At 32.5% G+C, this 22,769-nt stretch overlaps 2 protein-coding genes across 5 annotated transcripts in view; one reads left to right on the forward strand and one right to left on the reverse strand.

The window, feature by feature from the left end:
* LOC149483417 (uncharacterized) overlaps positions 1–22,769 on the reverse strand; it is a 70,815-nt gene that overhangs the window by 25,107 nt on the left and 22,939 nt on the right. Inside the window, exon 2 of one of the 2 annotated variants that reach the window (XM_089702448.1) lies at positions 19,309–19,396. The exons of the other annotated variant lie outside the window; for it this stretch is intronic. Coding sequence (XP_089558574.1) covers positions 19,309–19,396 — 88 coding nt within the window. The remainder of the gene's footprint in view (positions 1–19,308; positions 19,397–22,769) is intronic. 2 annotated transcript variants of the gene reach the window in all.
* On the forward strand, positions 269–2,575 carry LOC149483418 (uncharacterized). Of its 3 annotated transcripts, XM_089702444.1 has the most exons (6): positions 269–804; positions 895–1,091; positions 1,186–1,371; positions 1,455–1,532; positions 1,730–1,910; positions 2,312–2,575. In XM_089702444.1, the coding sequence occupies exons 3-6, from the start codon at positions 1,315–1,317 to the stop codon at positions 2,560–2,562; spliced, it is 567 nt and encodes a 188-aa protein (XP_089558570.1). In that variant the 5' UTR covers positions 269–804; positions 895–1,091; positions 1,186–1,314; the 3' UTR covers positions 2,563–2,575. The 3 variants fall into 3 exon arrangements, with proteins under 3 accessions (XP_089558570.1, XP_089558571.1, XP_089558572.1); XM_089702445.1 differs by having other exon boundaries at positions 269–1,091; XM_089702446.1 differs by lacking the exon at positions 1,186–1,371.

The raw sequence follows: 22,769 nt of genomic DNA on the forward strand, positions 1-22,769 counted from the left end.
AAAGACTTGCTAAGTGTTGGTGAAAATTATTCATCCTAGTCCTGTACTTCGAGACAGTATGGGAATTCCCACATTCATTTTCTCCTGAAAGAAAACCAGCTTGCAATTTCACAAATAAAGTATTTAATTACATCGCATGTTTTACACTCCGTTGCTTCATCTTGTTATCACGATTTTTTCATATTAATTCAGATGTAGTTTTATTTGTTAATAAATAAAGTATGTCTGTAATTGACGCGTCATTTTTGAACACCCACCTTCGCCCGAACTCGCATCTCACCTGAGTGAGTCGACTCACTTCACTTTCGAACGTTCGAGTTTTTGGTTTCGCATTCTGTAAACATCCACTCGGCAGAGGCGAAGCGAAGCGAGTCTCACTTCGAAACTCACTTGCCGAGTGAAGGGAAATTATAGATTTGAATTTATCGACATTGTTATTATCTTTAAAATGCGGCAATATAACACATTTTGAAGACATAATAACACTTTAGTATTGTACCGTGGGTGGAATTAAACTAAAATTGCAATTTTACACTGATAAATTCTTTAAAATTAAAATAATTCTAGCGTCACTGAAAAAAAAAGGACGATTGTCTGTGGTTCGTTCGTGACGTTTGTTTATTTCTCAAGTGGTTTTTTGTTTGTACCTAATTTTAAAGTGATTCGTGTTGCATTCTTTCTAAAAGTTTTGTTGGAGTTTTAGTTAATGTTTGAGTTTGGCTTTATTAAGTTGTTGTGTAGTTGGTGTTAAACGTGTTGCATAAATTATTTAAAGGAGAAAACTGCAAAAATAACAACTATGAGGTGAGTAATGTGATTCTTGTATTTAACTAAAATATTATCATAAACAACAAGCTTATTGAAATATTTAACTTAAAATCTTAAACATTTTAGCTCCTCGGAAAGGTCGTCTCATCCCTCCAGTGCCCAAGTAGAATCTAGTCGACTATCTTAGCAAACATCCTAGCTTAGCCAAGGGTTTTTCAAAAGTCCCGAGTGCTAGAGACGAAGCTAGAAAAACATGGGAGGAGTTGACTATCAAATTAAATAGCTTGGGAGGCTGCACTAAAACATGGAAACAGTGGACAAAGGTAGGCAATAGACATATTATATAAAACTATTCATCTTATACCGTGTAGGTATCTGGCTTACCTACATATTAATAAACTTTTAATTTTGCTTTAGTATTGGTCTGACAAAAAGAGTGCCGTGAAGAAAAAAGCTGCCCTAAGATACCGGGCACCCAATAAGACTGGTGGTGGATGTGAATCGGTGGTGGAGCTTTCAGAGGTGGAGGAGAAAATACTCACATTAATGGGCGGGGAAGGTTTTGCAATTGGTGATAGGCATTTGGAAATTAATCCATTTGAAGTAAGCTATTGTTATCGATTTTGTTGATCCGATACATGTATGTATGTAAAATATAATTATTCAATGTCATGTTCTTTTTTTAGGAAATCCCCGTCCTTACTGATGCCAACGAAAGCCCCACATTGCCGACTTCATCTATGATAAATGAAACCACAACTATTGTAAGTAAATACCTAGTGTATTAACTTATTAGTAAATGTTTCTTATATTGTTCTATAAATACCAAGTCTTGGATGAGACTGCTATAAATACGGAAAATGTTAGTATGGCAGATACTGAGGTATATATTAATAAGATATTATGAAAATGGTACTTTTTTATTGATTCCAGTATTTGAAATACTATGTTTTTTTTTCAGAGACCTCAACTAATTCAGCAATATGTTGACTGTATCCCGAATCCCGAACCTTCCCCTGCTCATACACCACCGAGAGCGGAGGTAACGAGCCCTCTGCAAGCAGTTACCCCCTCTAGCTCAGGCAACTTTCCTGCTCGACGTCGATTGAATGTCGCGGGTCCATCACCACGTCGTACTACAAGTAATTATGAGATTTATGGATTGATTTACAATATTTATAATCCATACTAATATTATAAATGCGAAAGTAACTCTGTCTGTCTGTCTGTTACTCAATCATTCCTTAACTACTGAACCAATTTGCATGAAATTTGGTATAGAGATATTTTGATACCCTAGAAAGGACATAGGATAGGTTTTATCCCGGAAAACCTACGGGAACGGGTTTTTCTTTGAAAACGCGGGCGAAGCCGCGGGCGGAAAGCTAGTCAACAATAAAAATTTGGAAATACATACAAATAAAACTAAATAATACTTGATAATGAATTAAGGAAATAATAATATCATCAGAAGACTTGTCAAAAATGCGTCACCGCGACCGGTGGAAATAATAATAAATTAATATTTATTTTTACGTTTCAGGGTCATCGAGTCGTCCACAACAACGGCAAAGAAGACGATCACCTGCATCACAAAGGCGGCATTCTCAATTAACAACCTTTACTGAAAGGTTTCTTAGCTTGGAAGAGCAACGGATTGAGATTGACCGTCGCTACTGTGAGTTACAGGAGGTGATGGTCAACTCACAAAGGGAGACCAACAGAATGACAGCAGAGGGCCTGATTGCCGTCGGGGAAGGTCTTAAATTATTAGCTGAAAATTTAAAAAAATAAAATACTTTTATACTTAAATACATTTATTAGTTCTTAACTTATTTTAGTAGTAAAAAATTATCTGTGGTTTTACTTATAGTTTCTTAATTTACTAATACATTAGTTTATAAGCCCTAATTGAGTTACTAACACCTATGAATATAATTTTCCGGAATAAATAATTTGCATTGATTTTTGTTTGAATTAATTATAATTACCGCGTGTTCCTTGCCCTCCATAATTCATTTATCAATCTTTGTCTACATAGCTGACCAAGTGCAGTTTCATTGGGTACATCCTCATTTGAAGCTACACTTTGTCTGGTCCTATGAAAACCAGCCTCAACCTCTAGCTCTGAATTGAGTATGGCTGGAGCTGGCAGGCCGGCACGATTACAAATATTGTGAAGCACGCAACATGCTATTACAATCTTCGAAACCGTGCCGGGGTCATAATGTAGGACTCTATGTGCTAATAGGCATCTAAATCTGGCTTTAAGGACCCCAATTGTTCTTTCTACGGTGTTTCTTGCAGTAGCATGCAGCTGGTTATAGTGATGTTCTGGTGTTCCCTCGTCTGCATTTGGAACTGGCACCATTAGGTACTGACGCTGCGGATACCCAGAATCACCTGTAACAATGAATATTGTTAAAAAATAAAATGTTTTGTCATCAACAATTATATTTTTATTAATGAAACTAGGAGTTTTCAATGATTTCGCCTGCTCTCCAATTTTTATGAATTCCGTGAACTTCGGTAATAAAGCCTAAATTACTCAGAAATAAAGTAGTTTTTTTAATGATGAAAGAATTTTTGAAGGAATTAATCCAATAGTTTTTGAGTTAAATATTTACAAACAAACAAAGATTCGTCTTTATAAATTAGCTAAGAGGTAACTCACCTAACAAGTACACAGATTCGCCTGTTTGTACTAATTGTTCGAGGTGGTCCCGAATGATGCAATTATTAAAAATAAGGCTGTCGTGAGTCGCTCCGCCATATGTTGCATCTACATGTATTATGTTCAAATCTGCATCTATGAACTGCAAAAAGAATTATTTTACAACTATTTTTATGTGGCTGTTCTAATGAATGTTATAAAAAATATAGGTACTAGCAGCGTCTTGTGATTTATACTGCTTAGTTAATGATCCTATGGAATTGGTCCAAATATTTTCATTAAATCGATTTTCTATGGTTCAAGTGTGAAAGCGTATACAGACATTATTATATCAGGCTTACCATTTGTACATTTCTTGCATGATATCCTTTGCGACAGTAGTATCGTTCTTCATGGCAAGTTGGTCTCACCATTGTCACAAAAGTCCCATCTACACATCCTATTACCCCAGGAATACTGAATTTCTCATAGAATCTGCAATAAGAAATAAAAAAAACATTACTTAAATATTTTTCATTAACATGATAGGTTTATTTAGGTAGGTACACAAACCTTGTTTTGAGTCTCAGTCTTACTTCAGAATTTTGGGGAAATCTTATGTATTTTTTTACTATACTTGGATGGCTTAGGGCTTCTATGACCTCGTGGATACTACGAGATGCTGATGGCTGCGACACAAACGAATTTATGTGTTTTCCACATATCCTTTGATAGCTCCCAGTCGCACAGAAAGAAAGTGCACATAACAACTGAAAAAAATGAATGAAATTTCTTGAAACTATCAAAATAAAAGGTACTTAATCTGATAAGGAAACCATCCATAATTAAAGTCGGTTAATAACTCAAAACGTTTTTAAAAAAACGTAAGGGAGAGAAACTTTGGACTTTAACATAGGGTACCTACCACTTGAAAGGGTGACATCATAAAAAATAATCGGGGATTAGAGGACGTTATCGTTAGTGGTTCTATGTTCTATGCGAGGAAGTTATGTTACCTACCTACATAATGGAATGTTTTACAGAGTTATGGGAAAGTTATCCCAATATTCACACGGGATCGGGACTTCCGCAGATGAAATCACGGGACCGATGACTATTGTAACAGTAACTTTTCATGACATTATGAATACACATATAAAGCACTTAGATACATACCTTGACTCTAGCAGTTAATCCTCTTCGTCGACGTTGAGGTTTTTTAACTAAAACTTTAATGTCTTCCATCACTTGAGAAACTAGTTCTTCCGATAAACGGTAGCATTCAACAAAATTTTTATTTCGATTAATAATTTGCATTTCCCGAATGCTGGTACTTTGCCGGCGACTTTCTATTATATCCACAGCATTAGCTTCTCGTATTATAGCACTTAATATAAAATAACGCGCCATTTTAGTAAAAAAATATATAAAATTTGTATCAAATTTGTTCCACAACCACTAACTCACTCACGAACTCGGCACCTAATAGGCGAGTGAATTGATGACAGGTGAATTCGTATTTGTAAATACTCGAACTCGACGTTCGAGGTGTAAAATTACCTTACAGAATGCCGAATTCATACTTTATACGTCAAAATACTCACTTAGCACAGTTCGCCTCGTCGCCGCTCTCGACGATGTCGCGCCACTAGTACTGTCGAGTTTTACAGAATACGAAATCGAAAACTCACCGCGGATTCCGCGTTCGAGTTTTTATAATAACCTTACAGAATAGCACTGCTTGTCTGTATTGCTTGATGAATCACAATTTATTCCATTCCTCTATTTAGGTCATTCTCAAAAACTTTAGATTTATTTTTAATCAAGCTTCATAGCTTTTTAGCTATGTATAATTGTGGCTGATTTGTTTATTCCTAATGAAAGAAAATACACGGCGCAGTAATGGCGTGTCTCATTGAAAATGTATGTAGAAAGCGATAAACGGCTAGATTCAATTATTCAACTCTGTCATGTCACATGTATAATATAATTCGAATACGTTCTACTGAATCGTCTACAATCTATTAGACTACAGGCCCGTGTTGAAAAAATTATGGGTCATTTGACCCACCAGGTGACCTATCTAGAACGATATGAGAGCATAAAATAATAAGATTCAGAACTATGACGTCACTTGTAAGCTGTCCACCTGAGTGCAGATGAGAATTCGAAGGTTCAGGTAGAGATTTTCTCCCCTTGTCTCCATGATTTTTGTACGGCGTTGCGGAATAATTGATTAAAAGTAGTATAGAAATAGTATGACACAGATGCCGTACAAAATCAAATGACCAAATTTACCCCGGCAACTGTCGAAAAATAAAAATAAATTCCGACTTTGTGGACCACCATTTTTGTACGGCATCTGTGTCATACTATTTCTATACTGCTTTTAAGCCATTATTCCGCAACGCCGTACAAAAATCATGGAGACAAGGGGAGAAAATCTCTACCTGAACTTTAGAATTCTCATCTGCACTCAGGTGGACAGCTTACGAGTGACGTCATAGTGCTGAATCTTATTATTTTATGCTCTTATATCATTCTAGATAGGTCAGGTGGTGGGTCAAATGACCCATAATTTTTTCAACATGGGCCTGTAGTCTATATACTCTATTGTCTATTGTGACATTGATGCGTCTTTCTTAAAATTGCCGCTCATTTATTCCCGTGCATTCTAAAATGTTATGCAGATGTTTGTTAATTAAGTATAAAATATATGCGAATATATTATAGCAGTTATGCAGTTTGTTTCGGTCAATTTATGAATTAGATATTTTTGTGTCTGAATGTAAAATTTGCTTTTATTCTTTTACTTCCTTCTGTGCAAAATTCCATAAAATCTTAGAACAGTATTTAATTTTATCCCCTAAAACTTTACAATAATGAATTTAAAAAAATAATAAGTGCCTATTTGTAAAAGGCGATTAAAATGTTCGACGGCTGCTGACAGTCTCAAGGGTAACAATTAGTAAAGGATTGTATAATAAAACCAACGGCCCATGAAATAAAGCGTATGTTTCAAAGTTTTATACTGGCGCTTCTGCAGTAGATCTTGATAATATTATATCGTTACAGCTACTGAATCTCGAAATCGGCCTTCACACAACGAAAATAGGTTTCCTTTACATAACGTCTATTTGAACTATGTACGGTCGAATGTTTATATTTCGGGATTACTATACGTGTATCTGTTACCTAGTTACCTACATTGATCATCGAATAATTGATTAGTGAATTGCAACTCTTATAGATATTATTTTTTACTTCATTTACAGTCACACACCATCATTCATCAATCATCAGTTTAATTACTTACAATTTATGAAATTGATAACTACATATTAATTATTATTACGGCTGAATGATAAAAATAAAAATTCAATCAGTTCTTTATGCATATATTATCTCTAATCTTTTTAACAAAATTACTCAAAGAGTTGACAAGAACGAGTAGGTCAAGCGGGACATATCGTAAATCTGTTCCGTGTTTGAATGAATCATAATATAGGAGATGAGTACCTTCGTACAGTTACGATTGACCTGAATCACGTAGAATAAAATTTAAGTCACCTCGGAAATGTTTATAGCGACATAGTGCAAGTTAATTTCATTAGTCGAGGGCCGAGGCATAATATTTTTATAGGACGACACATAAAGATTTATTACTTGAATAAACCTCGTTAGTTAGGCTTTGAAATATTTCATTCACAAGTTACCTGAAATTCAGGAAGATCCAAAAATAACATTGTTTTATTGGTCCCGGAGGCCGGAGGTAATATTGAACGATTTTGACCCAATAATGTCTATGTCTCACAGATAGTCGTGATATTCATAAATCTATATTCTATGCCAGGAAAAGTCATACTACTAACATATTACCTACTATAAAATTAACAGGAAATAAAATAAAGGTTAATCAAGATGATTTAGTACCGTAAAACCTAATACATATATAGCAATTTATAAACATGACATCACTTAATAAAATTAAGTAAATATAATGGAGACTGCTCATAGTTGATACGAACAAAAACTTGGCGAAATATTTGCCACTCCCAAAACAATTATTGCTGACGTTCGCTAAGAGAACGATTCAGTAAATGGATCCTCGTTAAATTTGGTGACAGCGAGAATTTTGGCCAATCGCGATAATTCAAAATTTAGGAATGCACTTAGTCACGTTTATTATCGTTGAAAGGGGATGAAATAGCGACAACACTGAGCCTGAGTTAAGCAAGGTAAAATGCGGGCCTTTTGGTATTTGTAAGCTGGAACCTAATTAATATTTTTAAATTGTGCTTGTGTATTGTTATAGGTAGTCTCGAACAGTACATGTCTCTAAATATTCCCAAGAAAAAATTCTAAACAGAAATAGACCGTTACGGCTTGCACCCTTCAATGACCATTGAAGTGAAGTTAAAGGTTACTTAATTAGTCGAACCCTAATTGCTGCTTGATAAAAGGGACGGTTGTACAGTTAGAAACGCTCCTAATTGGTGCAATTATTTCTTTCACAATTTTATGTTAAAAAATATATATCTATAGAATCTACTCTGAACGGACCAAAATTAAAGCTATTAAATTCTAAAAAAAAAACAATAACGTTTTTCTCTTTTTAAAAGCCTCTTGAAAATTGTTGGTTATACTTTTAAGTACCTACTGAAATTAACACCAACTATAAACACGTGTCTAAACACCGATCGCCCAACAGATTAAACGCCGAAAGTGGAAGTGGATTGGCCACACGCTACGTAGAGACCCGGAACACATACCAAAGCAGGCTTTGGATTGGAACCCCCAGGGAAAACGAAAACGTGGCCGTCCAAAGCTAACTTGGCGTCGGACTGTCATCGCAGAGGCCAAGTGTATAGGAAAATGCTGGAGCGAAATAAAACATGCCGCCAAAAATCGAGATAAATGGCGATGTACTGTTGACGCCCTTTGCCCCACCTAGGGGCCTTAGTATATTAAGTAAGTAAGTAAGTATAAACACGTGTGTTTTAAACTGTATACGTACTATATAAAGCCAATGCCATAAGAAAGCAATGAGTTTATTTTTATTTCAAAAATCAATGTTACGACCATACGCAGCCCACTTTTTTAGTTTGCGAATTCCTGTTGAAATTGATTGATCCAGCCTATCCATTCTTTCATCTGTCCAAAATTCTATGATTTTTTTAGCGAGAATTGGTATGTTCTTTTAATTTCAGATTTACAAATATTGACATCGTAGTAAAAGCGCAAACATAGTAATAGAAATTATAAATTGGACAACCAGCTAAGATTTAATTAAACTTTTCATGGATATCACATTTACCGAAATTGCTATAAAAACAGATAGCAAAATGAAATCGAGGCTAAATGGTTCGGGACACGCGAATACTATAAACACTTCATTTTGAACTGTTTTTAGATATGCTCGCATTTTAATCAAAAACAGCTTTTTGCCATTTTCGTTTGGTTCTTTGCGTAAAAACTTAAAAAGTCACGCAACTTCTCTGCTTTCTGATCTATTTTAATCTTAATTTCTAATGATGACTAACGTCCACGATCAATTCCGTCCAATCTAAGTCCGCGATCAATTTTGCGTGGTTATTATACAAACAGACAAGCATTCTAATTCTGCAAATAATAATTTTGAGTCATGGTAAAGGGCAAATAGTATCTTACCATTTTTTAACCAAAATATATAAAATTAAATGTCGGATTGGTTTGTGGTTACTTGGTTGAAGAGAGGATGATGGTTTAATAATTTAAGACGGAATTAATTCCATCCACATTTAACAAGGCGCTTACTAATAGTCTGGAAGAAATCGCTTTATAGCGATTTAGTCATAACACCATAATTTATTTTAAGTAATTAATACAATAAAAATAAGTTGCGTAGACCAAAAACAATTAATTGAAATGCTTTTCTTGGAAACAACAGTAAACCGAAACAAGAATGTAAAGAGTAGAGCTGATTTAAACAACGAAGAATATTTGACGCTTGTAGAGAAATTACTTATTGAAAGTTCAACGGCATGGAAAAGATTTTTCGGATAGTTTCCAAGTTTTACACGGGATTTCATCAAATAATGTTTCTTTGTTATAATGGTTATTCAATTTAGTTTCATATCAATATTAATAATTCAATATGCGGCACTTATTGTTAAGTGTCACGTATTGTTTATAATTTACATCATATGTACAAATTTTACATTTTAAAAATTCTAACGGCTTAATAATTTTAATGCACACATTGAAATATAAATCTATTCTAAAACATCGCAAAAAACGAACAATGTATACGTATTGTTATCTTAAAGATGCGGGTCACATAACCTCACCTTGTCTATGTATGAACTAGCTAACATGAGTCATGAACACATTTTAAAAGAAAACATCTTTGATATAGATTTTTATCTGGGCTTATTGATTTCTTCTCAATATTATTGAAATGAAGCACGATAAATGCAACCACATTTTGATTGAATAAGTAAATAATTACAAAGATCCTGTCAAAGAAAAAAATTCATCGAGAAATATCATAGATCAAATGGTAGATATATACTTACCATTTAAAATGAAAGTAATTATTCTCAATAGTCAAGGACGTCCATCTTTCAAAACTAATTTTTATTCACCGACTTTTACTTATGAATAATCATGATTCTAATCTAGCACCGGAACGTTCATCCTTATCTATTCTATCTATGAATTTCAGAAATGAGATGATATTTTTCAAGAAATACACAGGTAGTTGTTTGTGAATGGATTGTTATTGTATTAAAGAGCGTATCATTGTAACAGATGAAGTAACTACCATCAATAAATTGTTCTCCTCGTTACGTAACGGTTTAACAGTTTTATATCATTGTCCATTGTACGTAATTTATTAAATCAGATCCACTTAGTGCAACCCGCGCATGACTCAACCCTGTAGAAAGTGTATTAAAACATCACGTGATCATTACTCATAAGCTACAGATTAAACTCAAAATTTCAATGCAGTTTTCACTTAATGCCGCAAAAACTCCATAAGTTCAGCAGAAATATAATATTTCAATCATGAAAAAGGTCTTTCCTAATCATCATAGAAACTCGGAACAAACGAACACCTATAGTGTGCAGATAGCGGTTTTATCGTCATAAACAACCTTTACAACAACCCGGAAGATAGGGTGAGGTTTAGTTTTAGGTGGTGGCTTATTGCAATTAGCGTTTCATTATAGAGGTATCATAAATATGAAAAGTATAATGCGGTATTTCAAATTAGAGATTAAATCATTAACGTATATCATAGAACAGTTTGCCATTTTCTGTGGTAATAAAGGCAAGTCACGAGCTAAGTGTGACAAATGAATTTTCTTAGTGACGTTTTCTTAAATGCACTCAGCTTGAATCAATTAGTTACAGTTCAGTATAAATTAAATAATATGGAAACGTGATTCTGAACGTGTCTCGCTTTGTCTATAGTGAGCAGTTACGAAGTATCGAAACTTATTGGCCAAATTACTATGATACTAAATTCCTTTGTACTGACACTGGTGGAATATCATAGCCTCACGAATACAACCTTGACAGTATGATTACACTATTGTGCTGTACAAATTTAAAACATACGATTATATTTTAAGGGGTTCCGTACGTCAGAAAGTTAAAACGGAACCCCTATTAGGATCTATAACTTTGTTTTACCTTTGTCAAGTCGCCTTTTTCCCAGGAATTAAATTTCTTATGTAAATTTTGGTAAATACCCTACAGCCTATACAATCCTTAAAAAAAATTAGTGTTCCTTGAAAAAAAGTGGTGACATTCATTGCCTTCTGTGATGTTTTATCATAATTAAATGTAATGTTTAAGTTTTAACTGTGATAATTCAAAGATTATCATACATATCTGTGATCTCCCTTGATCTCTGCACGCATCACTTATTCACAAATGTAAACTATGGCAATACCCAGTTTTAAATCCCGCTATCATGTACTAAATTTCACGTGCAATTTTGTCTATAAACTAATTAACTTGTAAACTTTATTGGAGCCTCATACCTACCTGATAAAACTTTTACTAGATCTTGTAAATTCTGATACATTTCTAGAAAAGAACATTCGAACAAGTTTGTTAACATGAGACAAGCGATTATATTATGCATGATTATAAACAATATGATATTGTATACGTAATTGAAATTATGAAAGTTGAATTAGCGGAATATAATTTTGAACTTTGTAACTTAATTCACGTATAGTACGTACATACCAATGTTTAATTTATATCTTGGTTGAATTCACTTAATTAAATTACTGTTTATAATTATTAATTAGATCTTTAACGAGTCAGCTTCGTAGTGGGAATATTATGATAATACCACTTTACATATATGTGTCACTACCTATACATATACTTCTATGATTCTATCCAAATAATCTTTTATTTACGATAATCTTATGTACAAACAGTCTTGCAAATGTCAAACGTGTTTGTGAGAAAATCTACCTACTTATCATGAGAATATTCAAAAATAATTGAATATATTCTTAGTTACTTTATCCTTTACAAGTTTTCCCTTTTGGTAGTTTTTAAAAATCAAGCTAGTATAATAATTTATTGACAAAAAATCTAAATCATGTTACGAGAATTTATGTATGGCAATTTTAAACTAATAAACCTACATGTAAAATATCGGGTAATAATATTGAGAAGGACGTTGAAAATAGATTAGCGATAATTGACTTGTTTATAGCAGCTCGGTTCTTCTGGAATCGTTTTCATTATAACACTTATGAGAACACAATGCGTATAACGAAGCTAAAACTAAAGTGCTCGAATTGAAATGATTGATTTTTGATCATAGCGTTATTGAACCGGACTGAATATGTGTATACAGTAGGTACTTTATTTTTAACCAAACTTTTTTTGGGTTGCTTACAAAGTGTAGACATAGATACATAAACCATCATTTATTTATGATTTACTAGCAGTCCGCCCCGGCTTCGCCCGTGGTACATATTTACGTTTTCTCTACGTAAGAACCATCCTCGTACTTCAAGGAATATAATAAAAAAAGAATTAACGAAATCGGTTCAGCCGTTCTCAAGTTATGCGCTTACCAACACATTTTGCGATTCATTTTTATATATAAGATTATCAAGTGATTACTATATTGGAAAAGGTTGAAGTCGTGTTTTGTATAGTGGTTCATACTTCATGTGTAAGTGTAGTACCAATAAGTTCAGGTTCGAATTTCGATCCTCGGGAATGGTAAAGTCAATACTATAAAAATGTTTATAGGAATATAATATAAATAACCTGTGAAAAAGACCATTACGAGAAAATATTAAAACATTCTAAGAAATTCATCAATCATCAATCATCATAACTCATATTTATGTCCTTTCAATAGTGGGCAAGTTAATTAGTATTTTTTTAGAAAACCTCTATGAAATAGAAAGTTAATTGAGATAAAACAAATGAGTAAGAACCAAAATACATTTATCTAAAATCTGTTATTATTAATTGCAATAAAAATTATTAAGTCCTTTGCCAAAGCGTAAAAATATTATTTAGAATTTTTTTTGTTTTTTTGGTGAATTGTTTAAATTAATTTCTTTTTAATTAGACTATTTACGTGAAATAATATATTTCTGTCTTAATATAACATGAAATAGACAATTATTTTTTAATTAGATAGTAAATATTATTTTGCTTTCGAAATTGTAGATACATTTACAGTAAGTATAATGAATTATACAATACAATTTTCAAAAGTCACATTATTTTGCACAAACATGACAAAAACTGACCAAATAAATTTTAATAGTTACCTATGTAATACAACATAGATACAGATATAATATGAATATTTAGAGTATTGGATAGGTACCTTATAGTCTTACAAATCAATGAACATCATTATTTGGACGAGTTTATCATCCGCAATTTTATCATTGAAGGTCATGTATTTTGGCCACATACCAACAAACTTTTCATAGTATCTAATATTCGATAATAATTAATGGTGAGAAAGTTATTCAGAATATTGAATTTAATAAAGATGACTTAAAGATGATTTCATTTTTATAGCAGGAAAGACTGTGTTATATTTACCCACTTTATTCTGATCATCATCAGCAAGTAAAGTTGTGGGATTGTGGTCATTAATTTTAATTCATCGTATATACTCCTGTTTAAATACAATAAAATGTTGAGTGAACTACAGCAAATTATTTTGACCACCCTCCGAGACCGCCTGCAATTCTCATTATGCAGTTCAAATTGCAAAAACCTATACGAGCGTTTGTGGGAAATAGAATATCGCAATTCTTATTGGATTACTGTTTTGTTGCCGTGTGGTAAGAGTGTCAAGGTGGGACATATAATACGATTCTGTCCCTAGCGACTACTTAGAGAATAATGCTCTTGCAATCTTATTTTAAATTAAATCCAAAGCCTCGAAGCGGATATAAAAATGGTATCCATTTATTCCATTCATGATGTTGGTGACCCTGAGTATCGAAACGCGGAACCACAATCTCTTCGGTAAAAGCGAATTGATATTGCTTTTAAATCTGAGTATAAAAACTTTGCTGATTATTGAGATTTTCTATATAGGTAACATATTCAATTGTTTATTGAGCCTTGATATCTTGGCAGCAAAAATTTGATGTGTAATTGCTGCTTGCTTGTTTAGCTATTTTAATTTCATAATTATGACCATTATACGAGCCGATTTCTATAATTTTGATAAGTATCTTAAAATAATACGAGATCAAAAACGTAAAGCATACGGTTTAATAACTTGTTTTACGCTTATGTTGTGTTTATAGAGCTACCTACAATCTTAGTGGAAAAAACAAGGTTATCTGTCTGCGAAAATCCGAAGTAGGTACGTAATCGTATAACCTTAAACAAGTTTACACTGCAACAGTTGAGCTAAACATTTCCATTCTCACCTGCTCCACATGAATTCTTCCAGAAGTCGTAAAATTTGCTACACGAACACATCTTTTATCCTCACTTTCCACTAACGTCAAAGTATTTTTAAACTTCACCGTAAAGTTTCGCAACGACTCAGTCGATCAGCTGGGTACAGAGAGTGTTTATTACTGAGGAACTTTTATTCATCTGCTGGAAAGCAGTGTATGTAAACATGTCAGTGTAACGGATGAGATCGCGGTCGCTTTTGTACCGTTGGAGCGTAGAAAGCGAGGAGCGCGTGTCTGCGGTCTTGGTCAGTCATCGTACCGGACAGTACGACGAGGACGGCCGATCGCGAGTCCGAGCATATGGTTCGAACGACAATGGCGCGGCGTGTTTACGATGCGAGCGCCCTCCAAAGACTGCCGGTTGCCGCGGCGCCTATACAGACTACTCACTACAGTATACAGACCCGAGATCTTACACTGATTCAATCGGATATAACCAGAGGGAAATGAACGAATTTCGGTGCCATATGATGAGATTATTACTGATGGAAATGACGGCACGTCTGTGATATACATTAAATTGCTTATTTAATATGCGTGAAATTACAATTTGAGAAGCGCAGCCTCTAAGAGATTAACGTTCGCATTACGTTTATCATAACTTCAACCACACTTTACCCAACTGTTTTTCTCAGCTATCTTCAGTAATTTATCACAAGTATTGCAATATGTCACTTTATACATATTCTCAGTGATTTTGTATTAATTTTGCATATTGTTCCAATAACACAATACGCAAGTCAGCATTTACAGTATCCTACTGGTATTCCCTACAGGCTACAATGATTGTTATACTTGGTCACAGAATAATAACTAGTAGCTAGCTAACTTGGTACTTACCTATTTTAGTTATGTTTAAAAGTAACTTAAAATAAATATTATAAGTTCAGTCAACAGTTTCATTAATCTAATATGAAGGTACCTACGATTAGAATTGTATATTATATTATACGTTATTTTTCCAATTAACTAAAATATTAGAAATGTACATTAAACAGCTTTTAGGCTTATTCAGCTTTTTATATTACTTGTTAATTTTTATCTTCTAATTAATAATTATTTTGTACGAAATTATCTTTGTAACTTAATCATGACATTAATTCAACGTAACGGTAAAAATTAGAAAATACTGTAACGTTTTTCTTTAGCGAAGATACAAAGCCTGAGGTCAGGGCTGTTTAAGTGTGTTAATGTTCGAGGACAAATGGATTTCTTGTAAAAAAATAATACTTTTCTTATTAAAAAAAATATTAAAAAAAAAAATAAAGATTATTTGACTCAAAAACAAAAACACGAGGAAAATACAGATATAATTTGTAGGTACATATTGAGTTAAATAAGACAACATCCATAAAGACCTTTAGGGTAGGTATTTAAGTACTTATTATATTAATTATTATGCTATAAGGCTTAGAGTAATAAAATCAATGGCACATTTTGTAATATGTTTGTCAAGATAGTAATAAAACATCGATCGGCCAATTGTTTGTCGAATTATACACAATGAATGAATAGTTCCATAATTTATTATATACTAGCGGTCCGCCCCGGCTTCGCCCGTGGTACATGTTTACGTTTTCTCTACATAAGAACCATCCTCGTACTTCAAGGAATATAATAAAAAAAGAATTATCGAAATCGGTTCAGCCGTTCTCGAGTTATGCGCTTACCAACACATTTTGCGATTCATTTTTATATATAAGATTATATATCATATATTTATATTTGTATTATTTGTATATATCATATATTTGTATCCCAAAAAATAGTAAAAAAGCCATTTAGATATACATATGGAGACGACACCGCCTACATCACTTATGTTCCACTCAACATAAGCCATATGGTTTAACTGCACGCTCATTTTTATTTGTTTTAAAGTGAAATGCATCAAATATGCCTTCGTGTGTGTTACTATATTGCACAAATAATACAAATAATACGGAAAAGTGACTAACATAACTTAACATCGGTAAGTACCTAACTAGATAATAATTTTTAATTAGTTAGAGCAAAAAAATGGCGCACAGATTTTGTTCGTGGTGTTTCCTCCATACGTAGTAATATTATCTCAATGAAAAAAGCACGTTTTAATAAGACAAACATGAAATTATTGTCTTGCCACCGATCCTTGATAAGTGTATAAAGTTTGATTTATATTCGTTTAAAGTGGGTCTTGCTCTTATTTGAAAAGAGTCGATTTCATACAAGCATACAAGCATAGAAACATAGATAAAGCTAATAAAAGCGTGTTAAAAATTCAGGTAATACACATGATCAAACAAAATAAACCGCGTAAAAGAAGCCGTATGATCCATCCGTATTCCGTATCTTTCACCTGTATGCACTGCATTCCCTACACCATGTGATAGCATGTTAAAGAAATATTCTTCACACTTCGACAGGCGATTTTTACATTCTTTTTTCGCTTTATTATGGCTTCAATGGTAGTTGTTAGCTTCGAATAATTGGAATTTCTTTATAATTAGCCCGAAAACGAATTATTTATTGATATCATTGTGTTTTGGCTATGAATCTAAATTACTCTTTTCGTAATCATTTCATTTGGGCATAAATACAATATTTATCTACATAATATAATTTCCTCGCTTTTCATTGTAATAGTAGGTAGCTTCATCCTGCAGTTATATTCATTACCCGGAAAATAAGAGAGCCTGTGTTGCTCTAGGTCTCAACTTTCATTCATGTGCTTAATTTTATCAAAAATCCATTCAGCTAATACACTGACGTGATGGACTAACTATTATACATTCGTCCTTTCATTCGTGTTTATAATATTATAAATATTAAATTAAGAACATTAGCATGTTCTTGAAATTAATTATTATTGAAATTCATAATTTCTTAGTTATTCATTAAGCCTTAAAATTAATTTTTCTTCCAGATACAAAAGCATTACACGGCTGGTAAGAAAGTTTATATTTTTTAGGGCCGATTTTTCAATCGCGAGATAAACAGTCTAATAACTACCCCTCGAATAGATTTATTCAATTATTTATCTAACTCATTACGGCTCGCCTATTTTTCAATCGTGATTTATTTGATGAATAACTATCTGACCAAATATTTCCATATTGGCAGCACTGCTCTCGGAGTGGCGAAACAAACATATTAAATTAGTCAGGTTAGAGCGGGATAGAGTCAAATCTTGCAATTTGTCAACAACCGTCATTATGACTCACGTCAGGAGTGCACTTGTCTTCTATGATTGTTGATTGTTGTTTTGATTCGAGTAAAGAGTTTGGTTAAATATGTGTTTCAATTTATATATTTTACGATGGAAACGACATACTTAAAGGCAGCGTTCGGCAAATTTTCAATGGCATGGTCATCAGTACTATCAAAAACATCAATTTCAATATGATTTTAATTGATAATAATTATATAGAAAGAGGTTTAATTGTTAATAATTCTACGCTCTATGTTATGACATACGAAAATATCTCAAATTTGACTCGTCAGTTGTCAACTCAAACGCCTAACAGTCGAATAGCGCGCTATCTGGCCGTTGGAGCGGCAAATAGATTTATTCCTCAAATAACGTAGTTATTCGATAGATAAGTCCTATTCGTCCATTGAAAAATTGAATATTTTGTTAACTGAAGAATAAAGTCTATCTAGCTGTTTATCTGGGCATTGAAAAATCGGCCCTAAAACTGATAACAACGTTATGACGCATGCGGCTTGACTCTATTGCACCTGTTTGATTAATTAAATAGTATAGTACTAACGGAAAATGAACTAAGCATAACTCCAACGCGTTTGTATTGGCACTTGGCAGTATTCAAGGTTGGCCTACCATAAGATATTATAATTGTATTGTCATTTATAGATCGGGAAGTATTTAGCCGTTGGTGACGTAGCCGCCTGCCCCGCCTACCGGTAGAGAATTACCATTTATCTATTATATTTACAAAATTAATTTAATATAATCAGTTGACACGATACATTTTGCAAATATGAATAAATCTGACGTAGAGAGTTGAACGTGAAGAAGGAAGTATAAAAATTGTATTGTATGTAATGTACGCAAATATTTCGATAATAACAAAGAAATACTACCTACACAGGATTTCGAATGGGGGTTCCTACACATTTTTGATGACCGTTTTAGATAATTTTAAGGTCTCAACTGAAGAAGGAAACAACATTTTACTTCTATTTGTAGAAGTATTCAATATTCACACAATTTCTGTCACTGACGTTTTTAAAGAATAATGAGATTGTTTTCGGATTTATGCTCATATCTAGAATGACTTTTAATTGTTGTCTGATGATGTCATTTGGAGGTAGTTCACAGGGCCTTTTTACTTAAATGTTCAGAATATGTTTGTAGGTTCTTTTACCTACGTATTTTTTTCAATACAATTTGGAAGGTGAAGTGAAAGAAATCGGGAATATAAAATTCATTAATCAAATGAAAGGATTTTTGCCATCGTATGAATTCGTTAAATCCATTAACGAAATTGGTGATATCGCTAACCAATCCATTATATAATTTCTACCTACCATGTACCACCTCTCTTTATATGTTCTGTGCACGTACCTATAACCACCTATAACCCTATAAGTACTTAAACAGAAAAACACTCGACAATGACATTGAGTATATGATACACAATACAAATCGCAACACAAATAACAATATCATATCGTAATACGTAATATAATGTAACAAAGCAAATCATACGAATAAACTAAGACTTTTACTCTTCATTGCTCTGTTTACGATAGATTTTCCATTAAAAGATAGCTCCTACGTAACATACAACATATCAAAATGTACAACGTATTCATATTCCGCATTTCATGTGTGCATTTCAATTAATTGATTAGTATGGATAGTGTATAGCAGTGTGTAGTAACATTCAGACGAGAATACACAATATGACGTACCTAGCTGGCAAACGTTGAGGTGTAGGGAGGGACCACCATGCATTCTCTCATGATGGCATCTGTAAGGTGTCTCTGGCATGCCACTTACCTGCAAAAAAAGAATTTTATGCTATGAACGATGTGGTAGCAAAACTTAAATTTTAATTGTAAATTCAAAGTAATTTAATGTAATTTAAAGTAGGTAATTTATGATGTTTTGAATAACCTCTATAGGTACAATATTTCAGCTGCAGCAGTAGTGTAAACTACAATAATTACAGTATTTTCATAAGGGTTTATCAATATTAGCGTTTACAAAGTGTTGTATTGTAATTTTACTTAGTTTTATAAAGAGTTTAGTTTGAGTTTGAGTTTGTTTGTTTGAATTCTTAAAACATCCAGCTTGAGATATTAAAATTTAAAGGTAAGTTAAATCAGATAATATTGACACATGATATTCCTCTTTATTACAAATGTTTGCAAATTTTATAGATGATGACGTACTAAAGTAATAAAATGAAATTTATACGTGTTACGTGATCAAAGCAAACATGTTAACATGTGATTTATATACACAGGTATAATATAGTTGACAATTTAAAAGCCTTTTGTTGTGTCTGCCTAATAAAATAATCTAATATACACAACCGTACTTAGTTAAATGAACATTTATCTTTAAAAAGTAAATAATTTTTTAACGAATTACAAGGTTTAATTATATCGCGCGAGCGTCTCTACATTGCGGAATATTTGTTATATTACATATAAAAATTAATTTATGGATATAATATTTTTTTTGGAATCAGCTAAAATGTGCATCTTCAGGTGATAGTTATCTCTATAATACTAGCATAGTGCGGCTCGCAGACATGACATAATGTGCACATAAGTGTGACTTAAGTATAAAATGTACGTTATAGAAATAATATACGTAATTAACATTTTACTCTACAACCTTTCATGCATTCCGCGTGACATATAATGTAAAAGTAACATAACGTAGGAATATAATATTAAACTGTCGCATACAGAGATTGAAATTGAATTCGTAGTTCGTGCAGGCGATTCAATTAAAACAACGGTGCCACGATATTTGCTTAACCCACTGCTAGCCTAGGACGGTTATAAAAAAGAAAATTGGCTCTGAAACTGTAACTTGGTCACATAGTGGGAGGTTCGTATTTCATTCGAAGTAAACTATCCAATGAAACGCATGACGGCAATTTACTATACTTATCATCAATTTTAACAAAATTACCTTTTGATAAGCTCTTTTATTTATTAAATAAAGTATATTATTAAGTATATAAAACTTTAGTAGGTACCTAAATAATTAAGTATCTTATTTCGAATCAAAAAAGGTTTGCTTTGATTAGAAAGTCATTTTTTTCAGTTTTAAACACAAAAAATAATCAGCAACTAGAAAGCATTATTTTTTTCTTTATCTAATTGATCCTTAAATTTAATGAGGTTGAAATTTTAATTGATGAAATATGAAGACTAGTTTTGAGAATCCAAACTTTAAACTTGATTAAATTATTTGTGGACTTAAAAAATCTTTCATTAATCGAGATAAAAAATGTAGAACGATTTTATTATTGGAGCAAATACTTAACGACGCAAAACATCTTTGCCTAACATACAGAACAGGAGTAACGTTTTATAAAAATGAATCAGGTAAATCGTATGGCTATTTGTTGTTGAGCATGTTGTTAAAACATAAAAGCATACATTAGGATATTTTAATACAGTGACCGCTGACCTGGTGTACGATGACCTCGATAACCTACACTCAATTTTACTATGTCATTTCAGGGTACGCTGGCTACCATAGATCGATACCTACTCAATCCTTTGTTTAAGAAATATTGATCCCTTCGAAGCAATACCTATTCAATTTGCTTACTTCAAAGTATTTGTTAAGATGATATGGAAGTTGACATTTGAGTTCATTGCCCATAATATTTTATAAGACAATGTATGCCTCGCAACGGTTAATCACCTGTTAACTGATAACAGTATTTACTTTAAAATGTAATTTAAAAAATCTTCACCTATTAGAGAAATCAATATTTACCTAGATCCTACAATTTTGTACACGAGATTTAAAAAAAAATTGAAACAAAAAAGTATAAAAGGTTTAATTAATAAGTAATTATATAATAATTAACAAAACAAACAAACAACTATTGATCGCTCTATTTGATTAAAAATTATTTTTTTTTACTTAAATCGTCCGTTTTAGCAGTACACACATAAAGTGTGAAAGGTTGCCACTGTACCCGGAGTATATTTAGAAAACCGTTTCTAAAATTATCTTTAATCGATACATCCTGGTTTCGTCTAGACCATGAGTATCGAACCTTTTGATTTGTAAGTATATTTTAAAGTTTTCTTTTTAAAATATACACTTAAAAGTACATAATATTCTTATTATCGACTCGTTTTTACTGAAAAAAAAAGTGACATTCATTTTTGCATAAATATTCATAACTCATTGTGCTAGGAAATAAAAAAATAAACTTATTAACGATGAATTTAACCAAACCTAACTGTTAGTTAATATGTAGGGTACATGTTATATTTTTTGCATAATACGAAATTGTTAATCCATACTCATATTATAAATGCGAAAGTAACTCTGTCTGTCTGTTACTCAATCACGTCTTAACTACTGAACCAATTTGCATGAAATTTGGTATAGAGATATTTTGATACCCGAGAAAGGACATAGGATAGGTTTTATCCCGGAAATCCTACGGGAACGGGTTTTTCTTTGAAAACGCGGGCGAAGCCGCGGGCGGAAAGCTAGTTATTAATAATTGTCAGTTGGCTCTATGATGTTTATAAACATAAAATATTTAATGATGCTTAATTATTGACATAAGATCATTGCATTTCTTTCGATGATTAATTATTGTAGTTAAACGCCTTTTAGTTCGGGTTGGAAGGCCTATGTCGTAAAGGTTTTACACACCTGACAGACGGACAAATACGATGTGTAGAGGGAAGTTCCCTGATTTACCTCACACATAGGGACTTTACACTGTACACACGATTTCATAATTTATTATTTATTCACGTATTATTAATACCTACGTGACGTATGTAACTACGAGTCATATAATTAGTAAATCACAGTCATCTCTCGTCGCGTTTATCGGTTAAATGATTATTGATATATACCTCGTAGAAGTTGTAGATAACAGATAGGTACATACTTAAAACTTTAAATGGATATAATATTAATTTCTATTGTTGATCGTTGCCTTTTCCATATAGCAATAACTGACCGCATTGCCATAAACCATAAGGTTATTAGAATATATCTAATTACACAAGATCTAATTTTAAAAACTCTTAGCAAGGCACTTATTTGTTAGAATAAGCCAAAAACCTTATACCTAATGTTAAAATTAATAAGCTCTAATGATGAAGGTACTGATTATATATTGACATAATAAATAAATCATTATTGGCAT

This window comes from Colias philodice, chromosome 13 (genome assembly GCF_061535455.1).
Source record: "Colias philodice isolate Cphi_HAF_F1 chromosome 13, ilColPhil1 Martin Lab GWU primary, whole genome shotgun sequence".
In the NCBI taxonomy this organism is placed as follows: Eukaryota; Metazoa; Arthropoda; class Insecta; order Lepidoptera; family Pieridae; genus Colias; species Colias philodice.

Bases quoted from the DNA above. Each gene is read 5' to 3' on its own strand.
- LOC149483418 (XM_089702445.1), top strand. From the start codon at position 1,315: ATGGGCGGGGAAGGTTTTGCAATTGGTGATAGGCATTTGGAAATTAAT. The intron at 1,372-1,454 runs GTAAGCTATTGT...TTCTTTTTTTAG, and splicing joins TGGAAATTAATCCATTTGAA to GAAATCCCCGTCCTTACTGA. The intron at 1,911-2,311 runs GTAATTATGAGA...TTTACGTTTCAG, and splicing joins ATCACCACGTCGTACTACAA to GGTCATCGAGTCGTCCACAA.